The 23,620-nt window shown below is 42.9% G+C and overlaps 1 protein-coding gene across 1 annotated transcript in view; it reads right to left on the bottom strand.

Annotated features, from left to right (window-relative positions):
* Positions 1–23,240, bottom strand: part of plch1 (phospholipase C, eta 1) — a 42,824-nt gene extending 19,584 nt beyond the window's left edge. The window contains exons 1-10 of the mRNA XM_061216470.1: positions 23,075–23,240; positions 15,005–15,151; positions 12,578–12,821; positions 11,328–11,457; positions 9,944–10,114; positions 8,826–8,919; positions 6,619–6,822; positions 6,338–6,458; positions 3,794–3,965; positions 696–803 (exon numbers count right to left, since the gene is read on the bottom strand). Of these exons, the coding sequence (XP_061072454.1) occupies positions 696–803; positions 3,794–3,965; positions 6,338–6,458; positions 6,619–6,822; positions 8,826–8,919; positions 9,944–10,114; positions 11,328–11,457; positions 12,578–12,821; positions 15,005–15,151; positions 23,075–23,240 (1,557 nt within the window). The remainder of the gene's footprint in view (positions 1–695; positions 804–3,793; positions 3,966–6,337; positions 6,459–6,618; positions 6,823–8,825; positions 8,920–9,943; positions 10,115–11,327; positions 11,458–12,577; positions 12,822–15,004; positions 15,152–23,074) is intronic.
* Between the last annotated feature and the right edge of the window lie 380 nt (positions 23,241–23,620).

Raw genomic sequence — 23,620 nt, 5'->3', positions numbered from 1 at the left:
TTTTATTTAAATACTGTTCAGAAAACTGTTCACTGTATAGAGAGGACACTCTTACTCGCATACTAAATTTTTCAGTTTATCCTTCCTGTGACCTCACTCTTTGCAAGGCCCTATCAGTAGCACACAAGCTTATTCTAAAGCACAGTCCTCTGTATTGCCATCCATTTACAATAAACCCGCCAGGTAGAAAAATGGCCCTCTGCCAAAAGCCATCTCTCCAGTGTGACACACAAGGGCCAATCAATCTATGATTCCCTGGGGTCTACACTGCCTATCATCTGTGCACTTGTCTAGGGTACACAGAGGTGGCAAAAGCCCAACAATCAGACACTACAGAGGAGGAGAGAGGACATGTGAGAGGAAGACAAACTAGCATAGAGATGGGGGGAGAGAAGATGGGATATACAGTACTTGTCCAGAAGGACAATGGAATATATCTGTATAGAAATACAGAGGGAAAGAGATGGTTTGTAAGAATGAGAGAAAGAAGTTGAGGAGAACAGAGAGAAGGAACAGATGGGTCAGTGGAGGATAAGTAGTGAGGGCTGAAAAAGAGATGAACAGAGAGGGCAAGGGAAAGTAAAGGACAGCAAAACAAATGCTAACATTTAAGTGTCTTTTCTCCTGGCTGGAGCTGACATTTACACAGCCTGAGCAGCAGGCACTGGTGTCTGGCAGCTGCTGTTCTGACTTACGCTGCTGTTCTTCAGCTTGAAGTCATCCTCAATCTCATCAGCGCTGTCATCGTCTGACACTTCTCCCTCCTCCACATCAGCAGACAGGTACGGGGGTAGACGCTTACCCTGAGGAGAGAGTTAAAAACAATGGTAAGGCACATCTCACTCATGCACAACAAACGCACATACAGACCTAAGCTGCACACACACCTCATGACCCACCCAGCTACCCACCCACATTCACAAACACAGGACTCCTTAACAAGTGTCTCGCTCGCACACACACACACACACACACACACACACACACACACACACACCGCAAAGAGAACCATCACGGTGGCAAACATCTCCTTTTCCCTCTTGCTTCATTTTCACATTTGTACTGTATTTATTAACAAACAACAGACAGGGATGAGCAATAATGGCGCCTTTATTTTTATATTTCCCAGATTGACTTTGCTCGCTTCTTAAACATGTCTTGGAGATAAATGTTTCAAGGGGTCGTTTCCCTTCCTATCCACTGACCATTCTTCATCCCAGTGGACACTACATGAAAATAACAGTTCTGAGGCTATTAAAGAAAATCAATAAGGAGCTTTCACCTTGAGCTGCCGAGTGATCACAGGAAGGTGAACCAACCTTCAGGTGGAGCAATCTGTTATCTCCACTACAACATTAGCTGCTCTGATTCTTCTCGGTGGGGTGTGAGCAGACATTACTATGAATAAAGAGAACTCAAATTCGGCACAAATGAGATCTAATGAAGCCTGGAGCAGCCAACAGGTGTTCATACTGAGGGAAGGGGATTTGGGTTTGAGCCATGAGATGGTGAACAGCTCCTGTGTGTGGACAGGGCCTGCAGAGCACCAATCTGCTCATCGAGTGATCTTTTCAACCTGCTTCGCTCCCATCCATTACCCTGCTGTGACTGCCTCTTGCTCCTCACAGGTATCATCAGCCCTGTTTTACCCACAATCCCCTGCCCCACATTTCTTTGTCCCTTATTTCTTCTCTCCCCTCACGCCATTTGCAGTTTCTTGGAATTTTTTTACAGTGTATTCTCTTTTAATTCAGTGTATTCTTTTAATTCCCCCCCTCCCCCAGAGGGCAATTTCCACCTATTTTGTACTAGTCCTTTAAAAGTGACAATATCTCAAACTATTTACTGCACACACATGGTTGAAGATATAAATTAAAGAAGAGGCTTGTACCATTCAGGAATTTGAGACACAACAAATTCATGTCAAAGCATGTAAATACGTTGTATATAAAAGATGCACTAAAATACCAACAAAATACTGAACATGGCTGAACAGATTACAACAAACTTCCACTTTTGTTGTGGAATAATAATAGTCGTAGCTTCATAAACAGGTGGGATACTTGGTTCCATAAATATGTCTGTATCGAATAATTAGCAAAACAAATTTCTAACTGGAAATATAATGGCTGGACATGGAATGAAATACATTTTAAAAACTATGCTATTCATGCAACTTCTGAATTGAATATTTTAGTTCTTATATTGGAACATGATTTTTTGGCGTAGAGAAATGGTATCACGGATACCTTTTATTGTCTGAGTCTGGGTTGTAATCCGTAAGCATGGCATGGGAGAACCTACTGTTTTATAAGAATCTAAACTGCTGTTCTCACTAGCGGAGAGTCTTCTTCTTCTTTTTTTTTTAAAACAATTTAGCATCGCCATTTTGCGGCTTTATTATGACAGAATTTTTGGTGTGATATAAATATGAACTCAACAATAATTAAATAATTATTTAAGACTCAACCACAAGGAGGCAGGGTGGATGGGGTTAAAAAATAAAGCATAAGTTTAATATATCTTGCGCTTTATTTTTATTTAGTCTCTTGATTTACATGCATGCCTCTTATGCAGCAGAATCAAAAATTGATTATGTATTCAAGAGGTGCAATTTGGCTGCTCACTTACTAATTATGATGGGGACAGCCGCCAAACTACTGGAAGCCCCCTCCCACACCCTTCCACCTTAACAATGCCCCCCTCACCCACCAGACACACACACACACACACACACACACACACACACGCCTTCTGCCCATGGCTGACACCAGGCCTGGCAGCTAGAGACGCCCTTTAATCAATGTGACATTAATGGCATCTTAATCCACCCTGGAGGTGAACATTGCCCCCCCTCTACCAATCCTGTGACTAACATCACAGTGAAATCCACACTGTATTCTGCTGGATATCACAGCAATGTATGCCTTTTGGGAGGGCATAGGGAAAGGGTGGATGCATTTTGGCAGATCCAACACACTTGTCTACTGGGAGAAGTGATATGACTGGAGGAAGTCACTCAATTCATTTATTTTTACCCTCAACCATTTAAATATACGCTCAATTAGCATTTGGTTAGGGCTTACATGGCTGCTTCTGGAGTGGGCGCACTAATCTTTATTGATGATGTAACTCATGATAGTAGCAGCAGGATGAATTCAGAAGTCTACAAAAACATTATCTGTCTGCCAACTTAGGGAGAAATGTGTCCAAGCTAATTTGGAGGAATTTCATCATGCAGCAAGACAATGACCCAAAACACACTGCCTTCATTTGGGAGAAGAAGAGGAAGGTTTTAGACTGGCCAAGTCAATCACCAGACCTTAACCAAAAAAAAAAGAAAAAAAAAAAAGAATTGGCCTTGCTGTTCCGATACCTTTTGAAGGGACTGTATGATGCGAGACAATAAGTCACTCAGATTCAGATCTTACCTGTGAGTAATGCTCTGTGAATCAGTGCTGGACCTAGCCAAAATATTTCACATCAGCTGCATACCCCTGACACATATCGTGGGATGAACCACACACTTCAGAACGAGGGGACACTGATTTGTGGTCTCTGGTTTATCTGGCGAATGGGTTTTTCTGGGTGTGTTTTGGCTTCATTTGCATGTGCTAGTATAAAACACTAGACCCTTCTCTAACTGTCTACCACTGGAAGTACAATAGAAGGTTTGGGAACTAGGTTCTATCCCATTAGGGTGCTTCCTGTTCAGATAGGGAAGACCAGCAGAAGTTAACTAAAAGAGAATGAGAAGGAGAAGAAGAAAAAGAGGACGGACAGTATCCTGTACCTTGATGAGAATCTTTCCTCTCAAGTTGTTGGGGCTAGGCAGCATTTTGGAGTCCTTGCCAAGCGATTCCCAGATGTCCAGCTTGTCACTGAATATCTCCCTCAGGTATTGGGCGATCTTCTTTTGCTGCTGGATGCTGCAGTGGTTTTCAATGGAGAGGATCACCGGGTACCTGAAGACGATTGCACAGTTGCTACCCTTATTCACAGTGAGGACACCACAAGCCACCACAACCACAGCAATGCAACAATTTATCTGCCATTCAGTCTTCAATGAAACATGAGAGGTTTGGTTCTGTGCATCTTTCACATATTCATGTTCAGGATAGTTATTCCCTGCCCAGCTCAGAAATACATGGAAAAAGTCTATTAAATGGAAATATATTAAATGAACTGACATGCACTGTATGTTGATATAAATAGTTTGTGTGTGTATGTGTGTGTGTGTGTGTGTGAACTGTGTGCTTGAAATATGGGGAGAATAATGTCCTCTCTGCTCAACATTCCTCAGACATAGCGGCAAACTGTCGGGAAACGTCTTGTTAACTGAAATCAGACAACCACAGGTGGTCTATATATAACCCATGTACAGGTGTTGCAACAGTCCGGTAGGGATGTGTGTGTGTGTGTGTGTGTGTGTGGCTCTGTAAGAGAAAAGGAATGCCTTATAATCCAATAAAAATTGCTTTATGCCTCTGAAAGTGTCTTATTGTCTGTAACTGGAAGAAGCAGTATCCCTCATTTAGTTACTAATTTCTGTAAAAAAACAGAAATCATTTTCCAAGTCTACATGTCACATTCGTGAAAGTCATGAAATGTGAATGTTTCTGTATCTAACAAATGATCCAAATGTAACCACAAAGATGGCTTAGTGCCATGGAGTCAGTGCATTAAAAATGAATAATACAAAATTAAAAATTGAATTAAAAATGCATAATACAAAAATGTGTTTTATTTAAAGTAAGCAGAATGGTTCAAAAGTGAAAATCTACCAAATGGAAAAAGGTCCCATAGGCTGAGCTCTATGCATTACAATTTATTCACCCCAAAACACACACGCGCACACAGAGAGACTCACACACACACACACACACACACACACACAGACTCACACACACACCCACACACACACACACATAGACTCACACACACACCCACACACACACACACACACACACACACAGAGACTCACACACACACACACACACACACACACAGAGACTCACACACACACGCGCACACAGAGAGACTCACACACACACACACACACACACACACACACACACACACACAGACTCACACACACACCCACACAGAGACTCACACACACACACACACACACAGACTCACACACACACACACACACACACACACACCTCTCACACACAGAGACTCACACACACGCACACAGAGAGACTCACACACACACACACACACAGACTCACACATGCGCACACAGAGAGAGACACACACACACACAGAGACTCACACATGCGCACACAGAGAGACTCACACACACAGAGACTTACACACACACACACAGAGACACACACACGCACACACACAGAGACTCACACACGCACACACAGAGAGACTCACACACACGCACACACAGACAGACTCACACACGCGCACACAGAGAGACTGACACACGCACACGCAGAGAGACTCACACATGCAGAGAGACTCACACACGCACACACAGTGAGACTCACACACGCACACGCAGAGAGATTCACACATGCAGAGAGACTCACACACGCCCACACAGAGAGACTCACACATGCGCACACAGAGAGACTCACACACGCACATGCAGAGAGACTCACACATGCACACGCAGAGACACACAGCTGCTGAAGACTGAATTGAGTGAAACTGAATGAAAATGAATTGTTCTCTCCACTGAAGTGGTAAATGACAGGTGTAATCTGTATGTGACGTGTGAGCGGGAGGTGCCTCATTTCATTTCTTTCGGAGATCCATTAACTCAAACAGGTTTTAATAATTAAAAATGAGGAAAAATAAAAGAAAAACAGACTGCCTCCACAGCTGTCATTTTTGAAGCACATTTGAAATCTCCATGCAGAAACCAAATAGTACTAGCTACACGCTACAAACCATGTCAACACGTAATGAGACAACCACTTACAAAACAATTCCCCAGTGTAAAATCCAGCTGAAATGACCAGCTACTTAGTTTTTTAATCTTCTATCATAAAGAAGAAGTTAATTTTATGTGAATTACACATATTTTCTTGACGCAAGGACTATGGAGACCTAAAAACAAATTGCATAGCCAAATTTTCAGTAGAGTATAACTCAACTATTATGTGAAGTTATCAACAAAAGCTTTCCCCTTTACTTTTTAGGAACCATTTTACTAGCCATAACAGGACCATAATCTGAGCTGTCATTGGCCAGAGATAGAAATGCCAGTATGTGGAGCGAGAAATGTTAGATGAACTGAGAAAGGTATAGTTCACGGTACAGATTCTTGAATACATTTGTTTTTGAATACCGCAGAAGGGAGTAGAGTACATACTCGTTGTTGATGAACGCATACTTGTTGATGGCCTCGATGACGGACTTTAAGGTGATTTTTGAGGTGAGGGTGTAGCCGTGCTGGACCATGGGTTCCCCATCAGGGCCGTCCCAGCAGTCGACTGCAAGCGCAGAAAGTTAAGCCGCTTCATTAAGCAACCACATACAGCACATACACTGCACAACTGTAGCACCCCGAGACAACATTTAGACACCGCACCCACGGGCTTTGATATCACACAATGACCCAGGGCTTTGATAAGCAGGAGAGGCAGGGCCCACCTTCCACGCAGCGGCAGCCAGACTGAAGGACCCAGGCGTACATGTCGGTCTTGGAGTGAGATAGCAGCTGGTCTCCGGTCAGGTAGGTGTTGTGGGAAGATGCGATGTAGTAGTTGCAGAGGGGCTGGTCCATGTCCTGGTTCACCTCATGGTGTTGGGGGTTGAAGACATCACAGGCAGGACTGCGCATAAAGTTGGTGAAGCCTGGAGGGGAGGAGAGAGCATATGACGCTGTGATATTGATGGGAGGGGGAGAATCACATACTGTGCCCTCCAAATAACACACACACACTCACACACACTCTAATGGGGACAATCACAGTGCTTACAGTAACTTGAACAAGTGTGTTTCTATAAGAATTCCAAATGAGTAAGCAAGGCTGTTTTGTGCTTTAATGCAAAGGACTGAACCAATGGAAATTTAGTATTAAAGCATGCATATTAAAAACATATAACTTCATGCTTAGGGAGAAAGCATTAACTACTGTATGTGGCATTATAAAACCCAGCATGGCCTGAAATGCCTTGTTAATGCTTTTAGTGCATTGCAGATTTGCAGGTTATTTATAGCTTGGGTGTTACATTTAAACTGTAGAGAAACGTATATTGGTTTCGTAGTGAACGATCCTGAATACTGCAATCTGAAACTTTTCTAGACTGAATAAAACATCCCCCAGATCCAAAGGGGGAGATGAGAGAAACGGAAGGCTCTTGATTGACAGTGTCACACAAACTGGCCTGCTGTCAACATCTCAATTCAACAGTAATATCCCTAGGATGATTTCAAGATTGATAACACTACCATCACACACTCACATGCACACATGCGCATACGCAGGTACACACAGTCTTCCTTGGACACAGCTGTTTGCTACTCACTCTCAATCATTCAGTTCTGCAGTTTGGGGACAGAATTCAATAAGTCAATGGTGACCCATTCGTTCCAATAAATTGGAACTGGCACAGTAACACACACATCTCTCACACATTGCTCATCCTAGCCAAATCTCAAAAGACTGCATGTCTTCCTGGCATTAAACTATGCCCAAAGCTTTGATCCTGTCGCAGTCACTAAAATCAATAGACAGCTTTGTATATGACTGAAACTGAAATAAGCACTGGTCCATTAACATGATATCAACATCAGTAACAACAGCAACAAACTCATCAAAAACCAAACACTAAATAAAATAAACTTTCACTTGTTCCATATAGCTGGTAAATTGACCTGAGTGCCAACCTGACAAATGCACACACAAATTCACACAAGCAGACATAAAACACAGATATGCACAAATACGAACACAGCCAAGTTAAATTCTTCCTCACCGAAATCAGCCTGGTTGAATGTGACTGCTCTTCCACTCTTTTCTTTATTTGCAACAATAAAGTGGCTTTGCTCCAAACATGTGCTTTTGATGTGAGGCCAGGTCTGAATTGCAACATCTGCTCAACTGGTAATAAATCCCAGAGGATCACTCTCCATACTTATGTGACATAACGAGAAGCTAATTTGCCTACGGCAAATTATTTAACGGCAAAACCAAGCTTTTCAGGAACCAGTAAATTGCTTATTAAAATTTTATGGGCCATTGCTGCTAATATGAAATTAGAAAAACAGAACTGCTCTTGTAGGTTTGAAGGAGAAAAGGTGAAAGAGGTTCTCTCAAACTCGCTACAGAATGGTAACAACAGGATAACTTCTCCCTATGAGCAAAGGCCACGAGAGGGAGGTGAATGGAACTGAAGAGGGAAAGACACATGAGAAGGGTTGCCCCAAACATCTTCCACTGACAAATGATCAATTCTATATATTCAGTTAACAATATTTCATTACTTAAGATTACAGTTGTCATTCCTATAATTACAGTGTTTCCATTGTAAGTGATCTCTGGAGTGAATATACGGCTGTTCTATACTAATTATATAACGCGTTGGGAAGGTTTATAGAAAGCATTTCACACCAATACTGCATAATCATAATGAACTGGAAAAGTGTAAAGAGAGAGAGATTTAAAAAGAGGGAACATAAATTATAGGGCTTCAAAAACAAAAAACAACCAACAACAAAAAAGAAACAAACCCAACCAACTCCTACAGGGGGAGGGGAGAGAGAGAAAGAGACAGAGACAGTGACAGAGAAAGAGAAAGAGAGAGATGGAGAGCAAGAGAGAGAAAGAGAGATAGAGAGCGAGAGAGAGGCTTACCTTCAATTCCCATGACACTCTTCTGTTTGTTTTCGTCTGAGACCTCAAACTTATCAATGACATCCAGACAGTACTCTGTGGTCACGTTGGCCATCTGCAGGGACACAGGGGAGGAAAGAGAGGCATGTTTTTTGAAGCTGCCTTTTAGGATCAATATGAGAACTCGTACACAACCTGCCAGGGGGAGGCTGGGTTTTTTTTCACTCCTCTTTCTTCCCAGGGTGCCATATTTTATCACACACTGAAGGAAAACATGACAGAATGATTCTGAAGCAAGAAGCTAGCAATGGAGGAGTGAGGCTTCAGGAACCCCAAAAAGACTGAAGCCATCATTTGCCAACAGTGGATCAATGATCATGATATGAATCCACCATCATGCGGTGCCAAGTCTGTCAAGTGCATCATGAACACAAGGGCCAGCATATGATAGGTCCATCCATTTTGACATTCATGGGGCCTTGCTCTGACATCTCAATGTGTTTTTTCAACCTACCATTGCATTGTTTTTATTCAGTTTATTAAAAAGGGTCCCTTCCCCCAGGAAAGCCCAGAAACTGAGGGCACTTTCATTTGGGCAAATTGAGCTCCAGAAACAATGTCTGACAGTCCCATCATCAGAGATGAGATTACACAGTAAGTGCCTCTGGGCTGATGCTAATGGGAATCACTCTCTTTAAATAAAGGCTGAAACCTTTATTTAGAGAGTTACCAAATAATAATCTGCAATAACAATAATTTATTCCCAAAACCGGGTCTTAACACCAAGTGCATACAGGTAAAGAGAGTAAAGAAGAATGGGAAGAGCAGATCAGACAGGCAGACAGATAAATTGATTAAACAGGCTGTTTTTATATATCAGCTTCAATATGTATGTGTAGCTGTTTCATAGAGTTACATGCACTGTTTAAAATAAATATATATATTTGTTTATTAAATCCTGGTTATGAGTGACTCATTCCCTCTTCTTATTAAGCTCTTAATAAGAGTCAAATGAATCAGCAGTCATCATACCACATCATACTGCATTGCAAGCATGTATATGTTTCACGTATGCCAGTCATGGTGTTGCTCATAACCAGTCACATGATACAAATTCCTGTCACGTGACCAACACAGACCTTCTGCTCTGTTTGCAGAAAGTTTCCTAGCTCCTCAGCAGTCAGGTGGTCCTTCTTCTCGCTGAAGCACATGAGCAGCAGGAAGAGATCCCTGCGTGTGGACATCATCCTGTAGAAAACGCTGAACTCTGCGTAAGTCAGAGTGCCCTGCTGGTCGTCCGTATCTGCCTCCTGTGAAGTGATATGGAGAGCGGACATGAGAGCAGACGACGACAATGATAATAATAACAATGACAATAATTAAAATAATAATAAAAATTATTATCATAATAATAATAATAATAATAATAATAATCATATACATGTATTTATATACAATCATGTATACTTCATTGCAGACCCAGAACATGTTAAAACAGAAATAAAATATTATTAAAACCAGCCATTAGAAGGGAATCTCTGACTGTGAAGTGATGGTATCTTGGGCATAATTGACTGATGATTCTAATGGACTTATGACTATCCCAAAGGAACATCTGGGCAGTAGTATTAACAACAACTATGAACCAATGCAGTGCCACTGGCAAGAAACTGCACATTGTTACTGAAGAACCATAATACATTTTTAATACTGAACTTTCAATTGTCAGAAGTCATCAGATTAATTGGTAGACTAATGCCAGAAAAAATATATGAAAAATACAATCAATGGGACAGCTTCATGAATACGAGATAAATATTGAATGTTCCTTGTTTACATCAGTTTTGCAGGATAATACTGTACTCTACTGACCTCTCTTATTGCTATGGGGAAATGTGTGTTGACAGTGAATGCCTTCCAATCCTCCCTCTAGGGCAGAAGCTTTACACCAGAAAGCCTTTCACCATTTTGCCCCAGTCCCCTCTCTTGTTATCTTAAGCACTGCCCAAGGATATGGAGCAGTGCTCCATACCAGCTATTTAATTCAGCCTTTTATTCCCAGAGTCCTTGGGATTACTGAACCTTCAACAGAAATTCAATTCCCTGTCTTACTAATGATAACCGAGATGAACAGGATACCATTACCACACGATAAGAAGAGTGTAATCCACATGTAATAAGCTATAGATTTTTTTGATATAAGAATCCTTGTGCTTGCCTTGGGTTTAAATACGTCATTGACTTGAAACGCAGTAGAGCCAATCTGTACATTTTGATTGATTGTAAAAACCAGAAAATGAGAAATGATTACGACTGAGGACAGCACTACAAACACTTTATTTTTTTTGTCTACTAAATATGCAGATAGTAGCTTGCAGCTGGCCTGTCAAAAACATGTTTTTGGCTTGTTTTTGGCCTTAGGTGACCAGCAAAATCCTTTAAAATCTGCATACAGATCCTGGTGCACACATTTCCCCCAGGTTATCCGCTGTGTCTAACATACTTTCTAGGAAGGGGACGCACCTGGAACATCTGCTTCACTTTACGGCGCGGGAGGTTCACATTCATCTTGTGAAGAAGTTGGTAGATCTCGTCAATATTCAGGAAACCATCACCATTCTTGTCTGCCTCTTCAAAAGTCTGTTTCATCCATGTGGCATATATTAAGGAAAGGTACTGTGGACATTCTGAGTCAGGGATTATCAAAGGTTCCTAAGGCAGGGACAGACCATGTTTGGCCAAAGGCATTTAGAAGGGTTCACACTATGGGTTCATGCTTCAAATACATTATTTGCATTTCTCCAACGGACTAATGCATTAAGATACTTCATACGGAGGGGTTGAGGGGTCATTGATGCATTATAGGAAGTTTGCTCTCCAGTCAGTTAGTCATGGAGAGAACAGCTGAATGTAATGCATAAAACCACTAGGCATTAAAATTCATATCCCTGGTGGAATATGAAATTTAAATTCAAGTAATAAAACAGGGAATTCTTATGGACAGTGTTTAAAGAAGACCGTGAAAGCATTCAATTTTCCCATGAATGATGACAGATCTGGGGGCCTGAAGTTTGTGATAATAATATCTGGAAGCGAGGGCATAAATGTTCAGAAGTGTGAGTGTTATCAAGGGAGGGTGGGAATAAATTAGATTATGCAGAGGCATTCCGCCCAAACCAAACCAAAAGGGCAAATTGGAAAGCCATTGGATGTGTGAGGGCTCCTATGCTACAACAGGGTGCAGAAACTGTCCTGACAGCCATCCAGGCTTAGCTGGAGGGCTGTGTGTGCAATTGCAGTTGGCATGGTGACCAGGGCAGGGGATAACTGCACATCTCTTGTCTGCCTACACAGTGGCAGGGTAACAGTAGGGTAACCCTTTCTACCTGGACTTTGAACCCTCATCTATTGATCATTATTCATACTTTTACATACTTTTGCAAAAAAAGTAAAAGAACTGCTGTTTTATATGGGAGAATGTAGTGCTTTCTTGTTTTAGACTAATCTCCAGGTTCTTGTATTTTGTATGCTTTACATTTTTATGCAAATAAGATGCATAAAATGGTGCAAGAATGAATGTCTGGAAAGGAGTGAGCCTTATCAGTGACGGGGTAGTTTTGGCACTGTCCGTTTCACACATGGGCTCAACCTCTTTTGCAGGTAGCCAGAAGGGTGTTGGAGAAGGAGCTCTAAGAAACTGGGTCAGTATCTGCTACAAAGCATAGATGTGGGAAACTGTGAACCTACCCCTTGGCCTCTATGAGAAAGGATATTGGTCATGGGTGCGTTGTCTTTTAGCCAATGAGTCCTCATCGCTGATCCCAGCCATTAGGTACCGGAGCCCCGTCACCCAGGTGCGTGCGTCTTCTGGCTTGGTGGTCACCAGGTCCAGGGACTCCATGTGGTTTCCGTGGTAAATGGTGAAGCAACAGCCGGGGTCAAAGTTTGCCTCTACATGTCGGTGGAAGATGTCTGACTGGCGCCCCTCAGACACTTTGTACAGAGAGTCGATAGTGACTGCAAAGGGCAGGGAGGCAGGGCACAATGAGAGCAGGAGGGGGATACGACCAATCGTGTTCACTTTCTGTTTGGAATGGCAGAAATAATAATACAATCATAGGAAATTATTTTGATGTATTCATATTACAAAATACATAAAACATATTAGAAAATAAACACATTTCATGAGGAAAAAAATACATCAAGAAGAAATCCCTTGAAATACAAGAGAAAAGCGTTCGACAAATTGCATGTGGATTGACATCGTCACTAAATAAAATAGTGTCAGACTCTGAATCTTCCCGTTCTGAACACCATCAAATAATCCACCATAATCCCATTTATATCTCATGTATATACACCACCTTTGTGTTAGTGGCTCTGTACTGTATGAAGAAAAAGCCTGATGCCTGTTTGTCTTGAGCCCACTAATACAGCTGCAGTAATACACTGTCCACGTCAGTGACAGCTAATCTATACTCTACGCATCCACACGTCAGCCATTTAAGTGGCTTTCACACATGGAACATAGAACTTTCCCTCATTAACTTTTCTGCCAATTTAGTGGCAATGCATTAAAGGTATGCATCAGAGACAGTGAATCACCTGTCAATAGAAAGCCACCATGGAGTAAAAATGGCGCTTATTAAATAAGCTGGCATGAACAAGGTGCAGAATTATTACACATCACATCCTAGTTATTTGTGGCTGGTTAATTTTTGTCCACATTAGAAACACTGTTTTGATCTCACTGAGATAAAAATGAAATATTTCCATAAATGTTATTTAAGCCAGCAAATTCACATGACTAAAACTGTAATGTTCTGGAATTGCTTGGTAAGGCTGTATGTGTGAAAAGGGTTTCAGTGAGCACTCATCAGCATCATCTCACAGATACATTTCCCATTAATGTGCCATATCAACACCATGAAATTAAAGGTATTCAGCCATTTACATTTACATGATTGAACATTCTGAACCGTGTCCTGTTGTATGCTAAAACTCGGCCTCTCTAACCAGCCAGAGCTTCTCATAGGGTGAATTGAGAAGCACAAAAGACAGCAAGGAAATAAGATGGACCGTTCAATACCAAACACTCAGATCACTCAAAGACTTTCTAAAAGAGTCATATGAGTTTACAGCATTCATATGCATAGTGAAGATTCCTTTGTTGTCTTGAGATGTCAAGTGTAACGGTCCAAAGGTATGCAAAACCTAGATGGCTATTATGGAGAAAATAAAATCAGGGTCTTTGATCAAATTCATCAATGACTGAAGCTTGTTGTTCAGGAGCATTGGAATGGTATTCAAAAAGCAATATTTATTCAATATCAGAACTGAGTGCTGAATAATAACTCTCTAGGTTGAGGGCACATTTTGTATTGCTAACCCTTAACCAAGGCCAACATTTTTCTAATAATTTATCTTAAATGTGGGCGCATATGAAAGTTCTGATATTACAAACATAGTGGTAATCCTGTTAAGAGTTTCCTGACCAGTTTTTCTTGGCATTCAGCATTTCTATTTTAAAGAGAAAAGCAAAAGCTGGAGACAAAAGCATCAAATCGGGCTTTCACACTTCTAATTTTAAAATCTAATCTAATTTCCAGATTTCCCATATGTCTCCCAAAACAACACCACCGCCAGCGACAGAGACAGCAGTGGCCCTGATTCTAAACCAGGCGATGAAGAGAACTGTTTGGGGTTTTTTTTGTTTTAATCATGCAAATGGTGCCATTGTAAGAGGCTTATCTTGTTGTTTGAGCAATGCAGTATTATGTTAGCATTTTCTCTGCCAAAAGGGAAAAATCAAAACAGCAGCAGTTAAAATGCACAGCACCACTTCTGCTCTCGCTAAGCGATAATCCACCATTAAGATGAGGTCGGGTCAGAATTAAGAACAAAAGGTTTAGGAACAGATCCAGGGAGAAGACAAATAAAAGGATTAAACACCAACACCAATGGAAAAGGACCTGATCATCTGGTGAGCCCAGCAACAGAACAGGGGTTTGGTACTTTCAATTCTTTCCAAATCAAGTTAAAGCACACTGTTTTATTGTTTCACACTGCATTTGATGTCGTCACAATACTTAATCTGCTTGTTCTAATCAGAAGCTCGTCAGAGGGAATCGGGTTCAAGTGAAAATTTGAAACGATGCATAAACTCTTGAGCACCGTTTCCATAGAGACACACAACTTACTCTTGGCCTTCTCGCTCTTTCTGGAGGGCCGCCATCGGATGCAGGACCGGTGCTCGTCCAGGTAGAAGAGCCGCACCAAACCCTTGGAGCCGTTCTTCAGTTTGACCATCTGGGTCCCCGACTGCATGACACTCATGCATCGCTCCACTGCAACACAGAGAAACGGGGACAGGCGTGAGCCGGGCTCATTCATAACACCATCCAGACAAGGGCACTGCCACAGGACCAAACCACTCCACTGAGGGAACCGGAATGAGACAAGTTCACATCCATGGCCGTGAGCTGTCATTTCCGACCGTTCTGACATGGTGCTGTCACAACGACCTAGTTTCCAATGGCACCAGCATTAAAAATGACCCATAAACAAGAAAGGAGCCTTATCAAGCAGCCATCACAGACGGCATCGGTGGGGTACAGGAGTAATGAACACATTAAAGCATCAACCTGGGATTGCAGATAGAAATCTTGTCCTGGTCTGGGACTTCATGACTGTTGAATACCTTTCTCCAGGGTACAGTCACATTGCCCCAATAGGATGCAAACCTGCAACCACACTTCTGTACAGTGTTCTGGTGCTTACACCGCACTGCAGTCATCTGATGCAACCTCTCTGGGTTTTTGTGCAACAGACACATGCTCACATCAGGTCTCTGAAAAGGCAGGCTCTCCCATTGTCATGAAACTTTATGAGCTGCATTCTCAATAATGTATTATGCATGCTGGTTAAAGAAATGCTCCAACCCACGTGATAAAAACACATCGCACGTATGCCATCGATCGCCCACAGTGTCATCTCTCTGACTCTCGGTGGGCGGGGGAGGGGTTGGGGATACAGACTTATTTGACCACACACCTCCCAGCTCAAAGCAGGGCAGGCCAGAAAGGACAAGGAGGTTGCATAAATGTCTGCACCCAACCCAGGTGTGTTTAAGAGAAGAGCCCAGATCTCCCACGCACAGAGACAAGCAGGCAAGCACATGCCCATACACACGTGCAGTTAACACGCACCTCCTCACCATACGCCAAAGGGGTCATCACGAAGCATTTCCATATGACTACTCCACACATGAGAAACATCTGCATATGGGATACGGCTGTGTATATCCAGAGGCAGATGTCGACATGAACAGCTGTGTGCAGTACGCTACTTACTGTATATGGTATATGGTTTGGGATAACTGGTGAACTCTATTTATTTAATGTTGTTTCTCAATTACAGGGAATTTGCAATCCGTTTTAAAGAATTCAGCAACTTGGCATTTCTGCCTGCTGACAGTAAATAAGCCACAAGTAATGGTGGAATTACAAAGGCAGTTGGTAATGAAATATGAAATATTCCACTTAGCTTTTTTCCCAATGAGTGCTCTGACCACTGCTGGACACTGCTGCTCTGACCACTGCTCCACAAAATGACTTTTACAACTGATCCAAGCTGCTGCTCCACTGATTTCACAAATTAGCTGCATCTCCTGCATGAAGAATTGTGCTAATTACCAAATCCAGGTGATTGGAATAAAATACTGGGGAGGACTTTTACTTTCTGAAATTGGATTTTCCACCTTTGCTATGAACAAGACATCTTAAGGAGCAGCTGGGGCGAGGGGGAGGGGTTGGGGCTCAGGCCAAATTAACCTCATTACATTAACCCAAACCCTCCCTGAGCTTTATCAGGAATAACAGGGAATGAATCTTGAGGATTTGATGGAAAATGAATTTGAAAATAGAAAAGAGGCTGCGGCCACCACATCTGCTGCATCACAGAACATTTCTCTTACTTGCCTAAGAGGCAAAGAGGAGAGCCAGCACTGCACGCACTCTAAAGCAGGAGGACAAACTGTCGACCATTCTACGAGGCTGTCAGGGGCTCAAAGAAATATTGCTTTTAAAATAAAACGAGGAACACATTATTGTCAATCAGCTTAGATCACAAAAGGGAACCGTAAATTTGTGCTCCCGTCTGTGTGGCGCTGGCACACCACTGTCCACAGACAGCCCCCTCCAACAGTCTGGCCCAGTTCTGCTAGCTTCAGTCGATAGATTGGGGGAAATCCAATTAAATCCAATTAAACAAACGCGCACATGAAAGATTAAATACGTTTTCCCTCACTGCATTTCATTGCCAGGGGCAGAGTCAAAAGTGCAGAGCTTCTTCATTGAGTGAAAATAAACAGTAGGTAAATATTAAGACAGAAAATTGCCAGTGAATAGAGAAATGGCAAACCGACAAAAGAACTACCCTGAAGCACATGATTAAACTAAAGGATGCGCAGACATAAATGCAGAGGAAATGTTTTTCCAGGTTTCCTCTCTGGCTTTCAACTGCCTGATCAGGGCTCGCTGTGGGATCAGACCTTCCCAAACCCTGGCTCCAGTACTGCACCTCATGTATTCTTCATTATGAATGGGTCTCTCTCTTTCTGAAGGATTTAGTACACACTTTTCTCCTGCTGCACACTTATTCTAACTAAATGAAATATACAGTGTGATCTTTAAAGGTGCCTGTTCTTCACTGCACTCTTCAAAAGTGTCTATTTATTTTCATTCCACATCAAGTCAGCTAGGGGAGCTTCACCCTTGCTGTAGGAAACGCTTGGAAGTTCACATTCTCAGGTTTCTTACGGGCTTCCAAACGGCGCTGATTTAAAAGGTGGAGCTGTCCCTGGTTCAGTGGAGGGTTAGACTCCACCGGCGACCAATTTAGAAGCAGTGGTGGCAATCACTCTCCACCCGCCCCTCACATACAACTGACCCCGTAAATCATACAGCCCTCACAAGCCACTGCGCCCCTAACGCACACATCAGTAGCCCAGTTCAGCCCTTCTCCACACACGTCAATTACACGCGAGCTCCGAGGCCCAATGGCAGTCTCTAATGTACAGATCCTCGCAGTGCCACTTCCCCTCACAGCCAAAACAGACCCCCAACTCCCTCCCTCATCCATTCCCCACATCTCTCCATTCAGCTCTGAATCCTATAGCATCCCAGTACAGAAGCATCTGGATGGAGATATGCATCTCCTCTGATATGTCCAAAACCAAATGACACCAGCACCATAAAAGAGAAAGCTGCTTAATATGTTTGACGCGTAATTACACACTTAACTCAAAGAACAGGAACAAAGATCATCATATCGGAAAGCTGTTTGGAACAAACAATTTACTCGCAATCTGTTGCTTGGCTCAGTTGCATTATGTAGCAGGCTCATTATTTCCAAATCATTTCCCCTACTGATTTCCTGAGTCCCACTGTCTCCAGTCATTCAAATGGTCTGCCATGAGATCACTAATCAATAACTTGGATCGGCACTGTAACACATGTTAATTGCATAAAAAAACTTTGAGAAAATCTATATTCAAGATATCTACAACCAAGAATAGCAAAACAGATCATGTGTTCATTATTAATTTTCCTGCCTAAAAGAGTATTTGATAACAAAACTGGAGATTCACACAGTGCTTGAGGAAAATAGCTGAATAAAAAAAAAAAAAGATTTATGTTTCACATTTTATGTATGGGTGTATCAAAGAAAACCTGCATATCATAAACCTGGGCTAGAGTCAAGCCAGTTGTGTTGCACAGCCCATGTCAAAGAACAACACAGCATTCTTTGGAAGGAGCTAAAAGACTCAGAACTGGCAGGGACCCAGCCCATTTCTGTTCTGTTTTTACTTATTGTGTGGAGAAAATGGCAGCTGTCGCAACAGGGCCTGCGAGCACAGACGGAAAGGACATGAAAAACGCTGCCTCCTCCTTCAGCGTGCAGCAGTTTACATGCAGGGAAGACACTTCACACTTTGCCACAGTATCACCTTAACGAGCCGCCACCTCGTGCCTCAATACTCTCCTCACAAGTGAGACAGCATAACACAGCGCTTGTTCTCACTGAATTAAATATGTCTCTAAATCATCTCAAATGTATGTGGCTCAGTTTCATGCACGTGGCTCAGAAACATTGTTTTTTTTTGTTTGAGAAAAAAAGACAAAGCAGATATCACAACCTCTGTTCCATTATCCATCATAACTTCAAAACCAACATTATCTATTTAAATGATCATTTGTTAGACCCCCTTTCTCCAAGATAATTTGGATTGCATTTCATATGCTAAGAATGCATGCATTGGTTCTATATAAATCCAATCACAACATTATATTACGTTACATTAATGGCATTTGGCAGATGCTCTTATCCAGAGCGACGTACAGTTGATTAGACTAAACAGGAGACAATCCTCCCCTGGAGCAATGCAGGGTTAAGGGCCTTGCTCAAGAACCCAACGGCTGTGCAGATCATATTGTGGCTGCACCAGGGTTCGAACCGCCGACCTTGGGGGTCCCAGTCATGCACCTCAACCACTACGCTACAGGCCGCCCACAACGGAGATACATCATTCTGAAAGGGATTAGAACCCACAACTGATCCATTCCCCATTTTCTGCAGCAATCACTTACAATTCACCACACACAAAAAATATGTTGAGACCCGACTGCTTTCTCCAGGAGCACCACCGCAATATTAAAAGACTCAATTAATCTCATCAATCGAATGAAAAAGCATTACACTTGTGAACACAAACAACATGCTGTGCATGTGAAGTCTGTCAAATATGACTGTTAATTAAATCTGTTTCAATTAATGCAATAGGGCGGCACGGATGGTGCAGTGGGTAGCACTGCCGCCTCACAGCAAGGAGGTCCTGGGTTCGAATCCCCGTCGGCCGGGGCCTCTCTGTGTGGAGTTTGCATGTTCTCCCCGTGTCTGCGTGGATTTCCTCCAGGTACTCCGGTTTCCTCCCACAGTCCAAAGACATGCATGTTAGGCTGATTGGAGAGTCTAAATTGCCCATAGGTATGAGTGTGTGAGTGAATGGTGTGTGTGCCCTTCGATGGACTGGCGACCTGTCCAGGATGTATTCCTGCCTTTCGCCCAATGTATGCTGGGATAGGCTCCAGCCCCCCTGCGACCCTGTTCAGGATAAGCAAGATAATGGATGGATGGATGGATTAATGCAATAATCATACTACTTGAAGGTTCTTCACCAGAGCCCAGAATGTGCTCCATCACCCAAGCTGCCTTAAAGTGGCCCAACCCCTCTCATTACTCCATCTCTCTCCACCTCATTGAAACCCAATTAGCCCAGTGGGGAGGAAGTCTTCACGCCCGATTACTGCTCTGCTTGCCCTGGGACGAGCGGCCCTTCTCATTCACTACAGGCAGAGCCTGGAGGGAGCAGGCCGCTGCAGGGGCTTTTTCGTGCGTGTGTGTCACGCGTGTATCCGTTCAGGGGTGGAAGTTCAAGCTGACCTCTGATATCACGTTCAGGGGTGGAAGCCGACCTCTGATATCACGTTCAAGTCCTCCCATAATTCCACCACCTCTCTGTCAGCATCATTCTCTGTGACAAATGTGCATCACATAATGCATTGGCCAGTCAACCCCGCAATGGGCATGCACACCTGCTTGCGTTGTATCTGTTTTTGGGTGCGAGTGCGTGCGTGTGTTTGTGTGTGTGCGTCTTCATGCATATGCAAGGAAACAATTCAGAATTCAATAAAAATCACAAAGCTGATTTGCAGCTTTCACCTCAGCTGACCTTGAATTTGAATTTCTGTGTGTATGTATTCTCTTTTCTTTTTTGGAGGGTGGGCATTACACACACTTATTAACTCCGGCAGCGTGGCACAAATTGAAGATGAAAGCACGGCGTGCTGTGCAAGGCAGAGGAAATCAAACGGAGGATAATTAGGTCATTAAGCTTGTTCTGTTAAACCCAAATCAACAAAGCCAGCTCTGCCCAGGCCAACTGTCCCACGAACAATGAGCAGCATAATAGAGCCACACCTGTGCATTACCGTCATCATGGTCGTCATCACGCTCATCTGCTCCTACCAGCAAGCAGTCATGGACCAGCAGAGTCAATATCGCAGTGACCATATCCATATACACTCACTGAGCACTTTATTAGGAACACTTGCACACCTATTTATTCATGCATTTATCTAATCAGCCAATCGTTTGGCAGTAGTGCAATGCATAAAACCATGCACATATGGGTCAGGAGCTTCAGGTAATGTTCACATCAACCATCAGAATGGGGAAATTTGACCGTGGAATCATTCCGACTTTGACCGTGGAATGATTATTGGTGTCAGACAGGGTGGTTTGAGTATCTCGGAATTTTCACGCAAAAAAACCTAGAGTTTGCAGAGAATGGTGCGAAAAACAAGAAACATCCAGTGGGCAGCAGTTCTGGGGCAGAAAAGTCTTGTTACAACCACACAACAGTGATATGCAGAAGAGCCTCTCTGAACACACAACATGTCTAAAAAGTGCTCTAATAATGTTTCTGGTAGTGGAAATGGGTAGTTTGAAACATTAAGAGAGTTTTTCTTCTTCTACTTCGTGGAAATGAATCTTAAAATTCATTAAAATTTGAATTCTTAAATCCTTGGACAACTGTTTAGCCACTGCAGTTGGATACTTTAGAAGGCATGGAGTTCAGCCCTGAAATTATACTCACCGGACTCATTGAAGCCCTAACGAGTAAATCACCAGGGTCTGGGCCTTAGTAATCATCTTTTTAAAAAGTAATAAAGAATAATCCAACAGGGTTTCATAAATCATTTATAAACAGAAAAAAATGAAAATAAAAAGCGATCTTGCTTTACATTTTGCAGAAAGGTCTCATGTTTCACTCTGAACCATTTAGAGTTTAGGTTTGTTTTCAAACAGGTACAGATGAATTGTAATTTTGCACCCCACTGCACCTGAATGCAAAATATATATGAATACAGTAATAAATATTACTTCATGTTACTTCAGATGAGCTCTCCGATCACGTGATGGAGTGTCTTTTTTTTCTGATTTATATTTTCATCCAGATTCAAAGAGCATGTTGCCACAGCAACAGAGTACAGGCAGCAGCTCATTAAAACATATTAAATGCACACACACACACACACACACACACATGCACACACATACAGGCACGCACATGCGCACACACATACAGTACACACACGTTCCATCACGTTCTTACCACACTATCTGGAGGAGTAGTTATAGTAATGTGGTCTGCACTGCGCTGTGCCGTCTCAAGAGGAATGTGCCGAGAGGCTTCACACACACACAGCTCTAAAAATAGCCCAGAATCTTCCGGTTACGTTGGGTATATGCTGCCTTTAGTGCCATCTGCTACATACGACTACCGTGTGCTTATTCAGATCATATGGACATTCACAACACTCAGCATCCATGCTGCAAGTCAGCAAAGAGACACACTGAACTGACATTGTCCCGCAATGTATTAAATGTATTGATCTTTGTTTAAAACCTTAGACCGCATGACTGACTTCACTGAGGGGAGCAATAGAGCAAAGAGTAGCACTGGCACACACACACACGCGCGCGCGCACATGCATGCACACGCACGCACACTCACACACACGCAGACACAGATACACACATTTAAAAATGTACACACCCAACCATATACACAGACCACAATTATTTAATAAAACCACACAAAACACACAAACTGCACACATACATAAACACAAAGACAGACACACAAACACATGCCTAAAGAAATACACAAGTGTGCACAGAAATACATACATGTACAAACATGTGCATATATCCACATCCCTGCATGTCTAATTGTCTATTGAAACCACACACATACAGACCTATGAAATATAACCACTAGCACTGTTGTTTGATAAAAACATTATATGGTCACCCACAAGTCAGACACACATTTAGTCAATCATGCATACAAACACAAACACACAGAACCCAAACACCGCGCAAGTGCACGCTCACTCTCTCTCTCTGTCACACTCACACACTCACTCACGCTCATTCACACACCCTCTCATTCACTCACTCTCTCATTCACTCACTCACACTCATTCACTCACTCACACTCATTCACTCACTCTCATTCACTCACTCACACTCATTCACTCACTTTCTCACACACTCACTCACACTCTCTCATTCACTCACACTCACTGACTCACTCATTCACTCTCTCTCATTCACTCACACTCACTCGCACACACTCTTACCTACGTGCGCCAGCCTGGATCTCTGAGGGACGGCCAGGATGCCCCCCACATGGTACACACACTGGGCAAGCGATGCCGCCGCAGGCTGCGCTAAGGAGGGCCGGGGGAACATGTCCAACTCCCGCTGAGACACTCCACAGCGGCACAGCCCGTCCCCCTGTCCCATCACTGAACAGATATCTCCTCCTGGATCTGCCTCTCCTTCTCACCCCCCGCATGCCCCACCCTCCGCTCTGCAGCTGCATCCACCAGGCCCTTTGAACCTTTGTAGCTGCACAGACCATAGACGGGGAAGGCGGGGGCTGCCCGTTTAATGCATTGTTTTGTAGGAAATAAGTATATGCGACGGTAATGCAGCGACCAGATGCGTCTCTGCGGCCAATCTGTTTCGAGTCGGGATATAGCCATAATCTAAACGGTGATGACATAACATAGCATCCAGCGGGATCTCGCCGATATGGACATGGCCTGACCTCATCCAGTACCAATGCTACTGCTGCATAAATATCAACACCATTTCAATAATATGTAATTTCAGTAACAATA

Source organism: Conger conger, chromosome 13 (assembly GCF_963514075.1).
Source record: "Conger conger chromosome 13, fConCon1.1, whole genome shotgun sequence".
NCBI lineage: Eukaryota > Metazoa > Chordata > Actinopteri > Anguilliformes > Congridae > Conger > Conger conger.
Note: the sequence above shows the minus strand (reverse complement) of the source record. Positions and strands in the feature narration are given on the sequence as shown.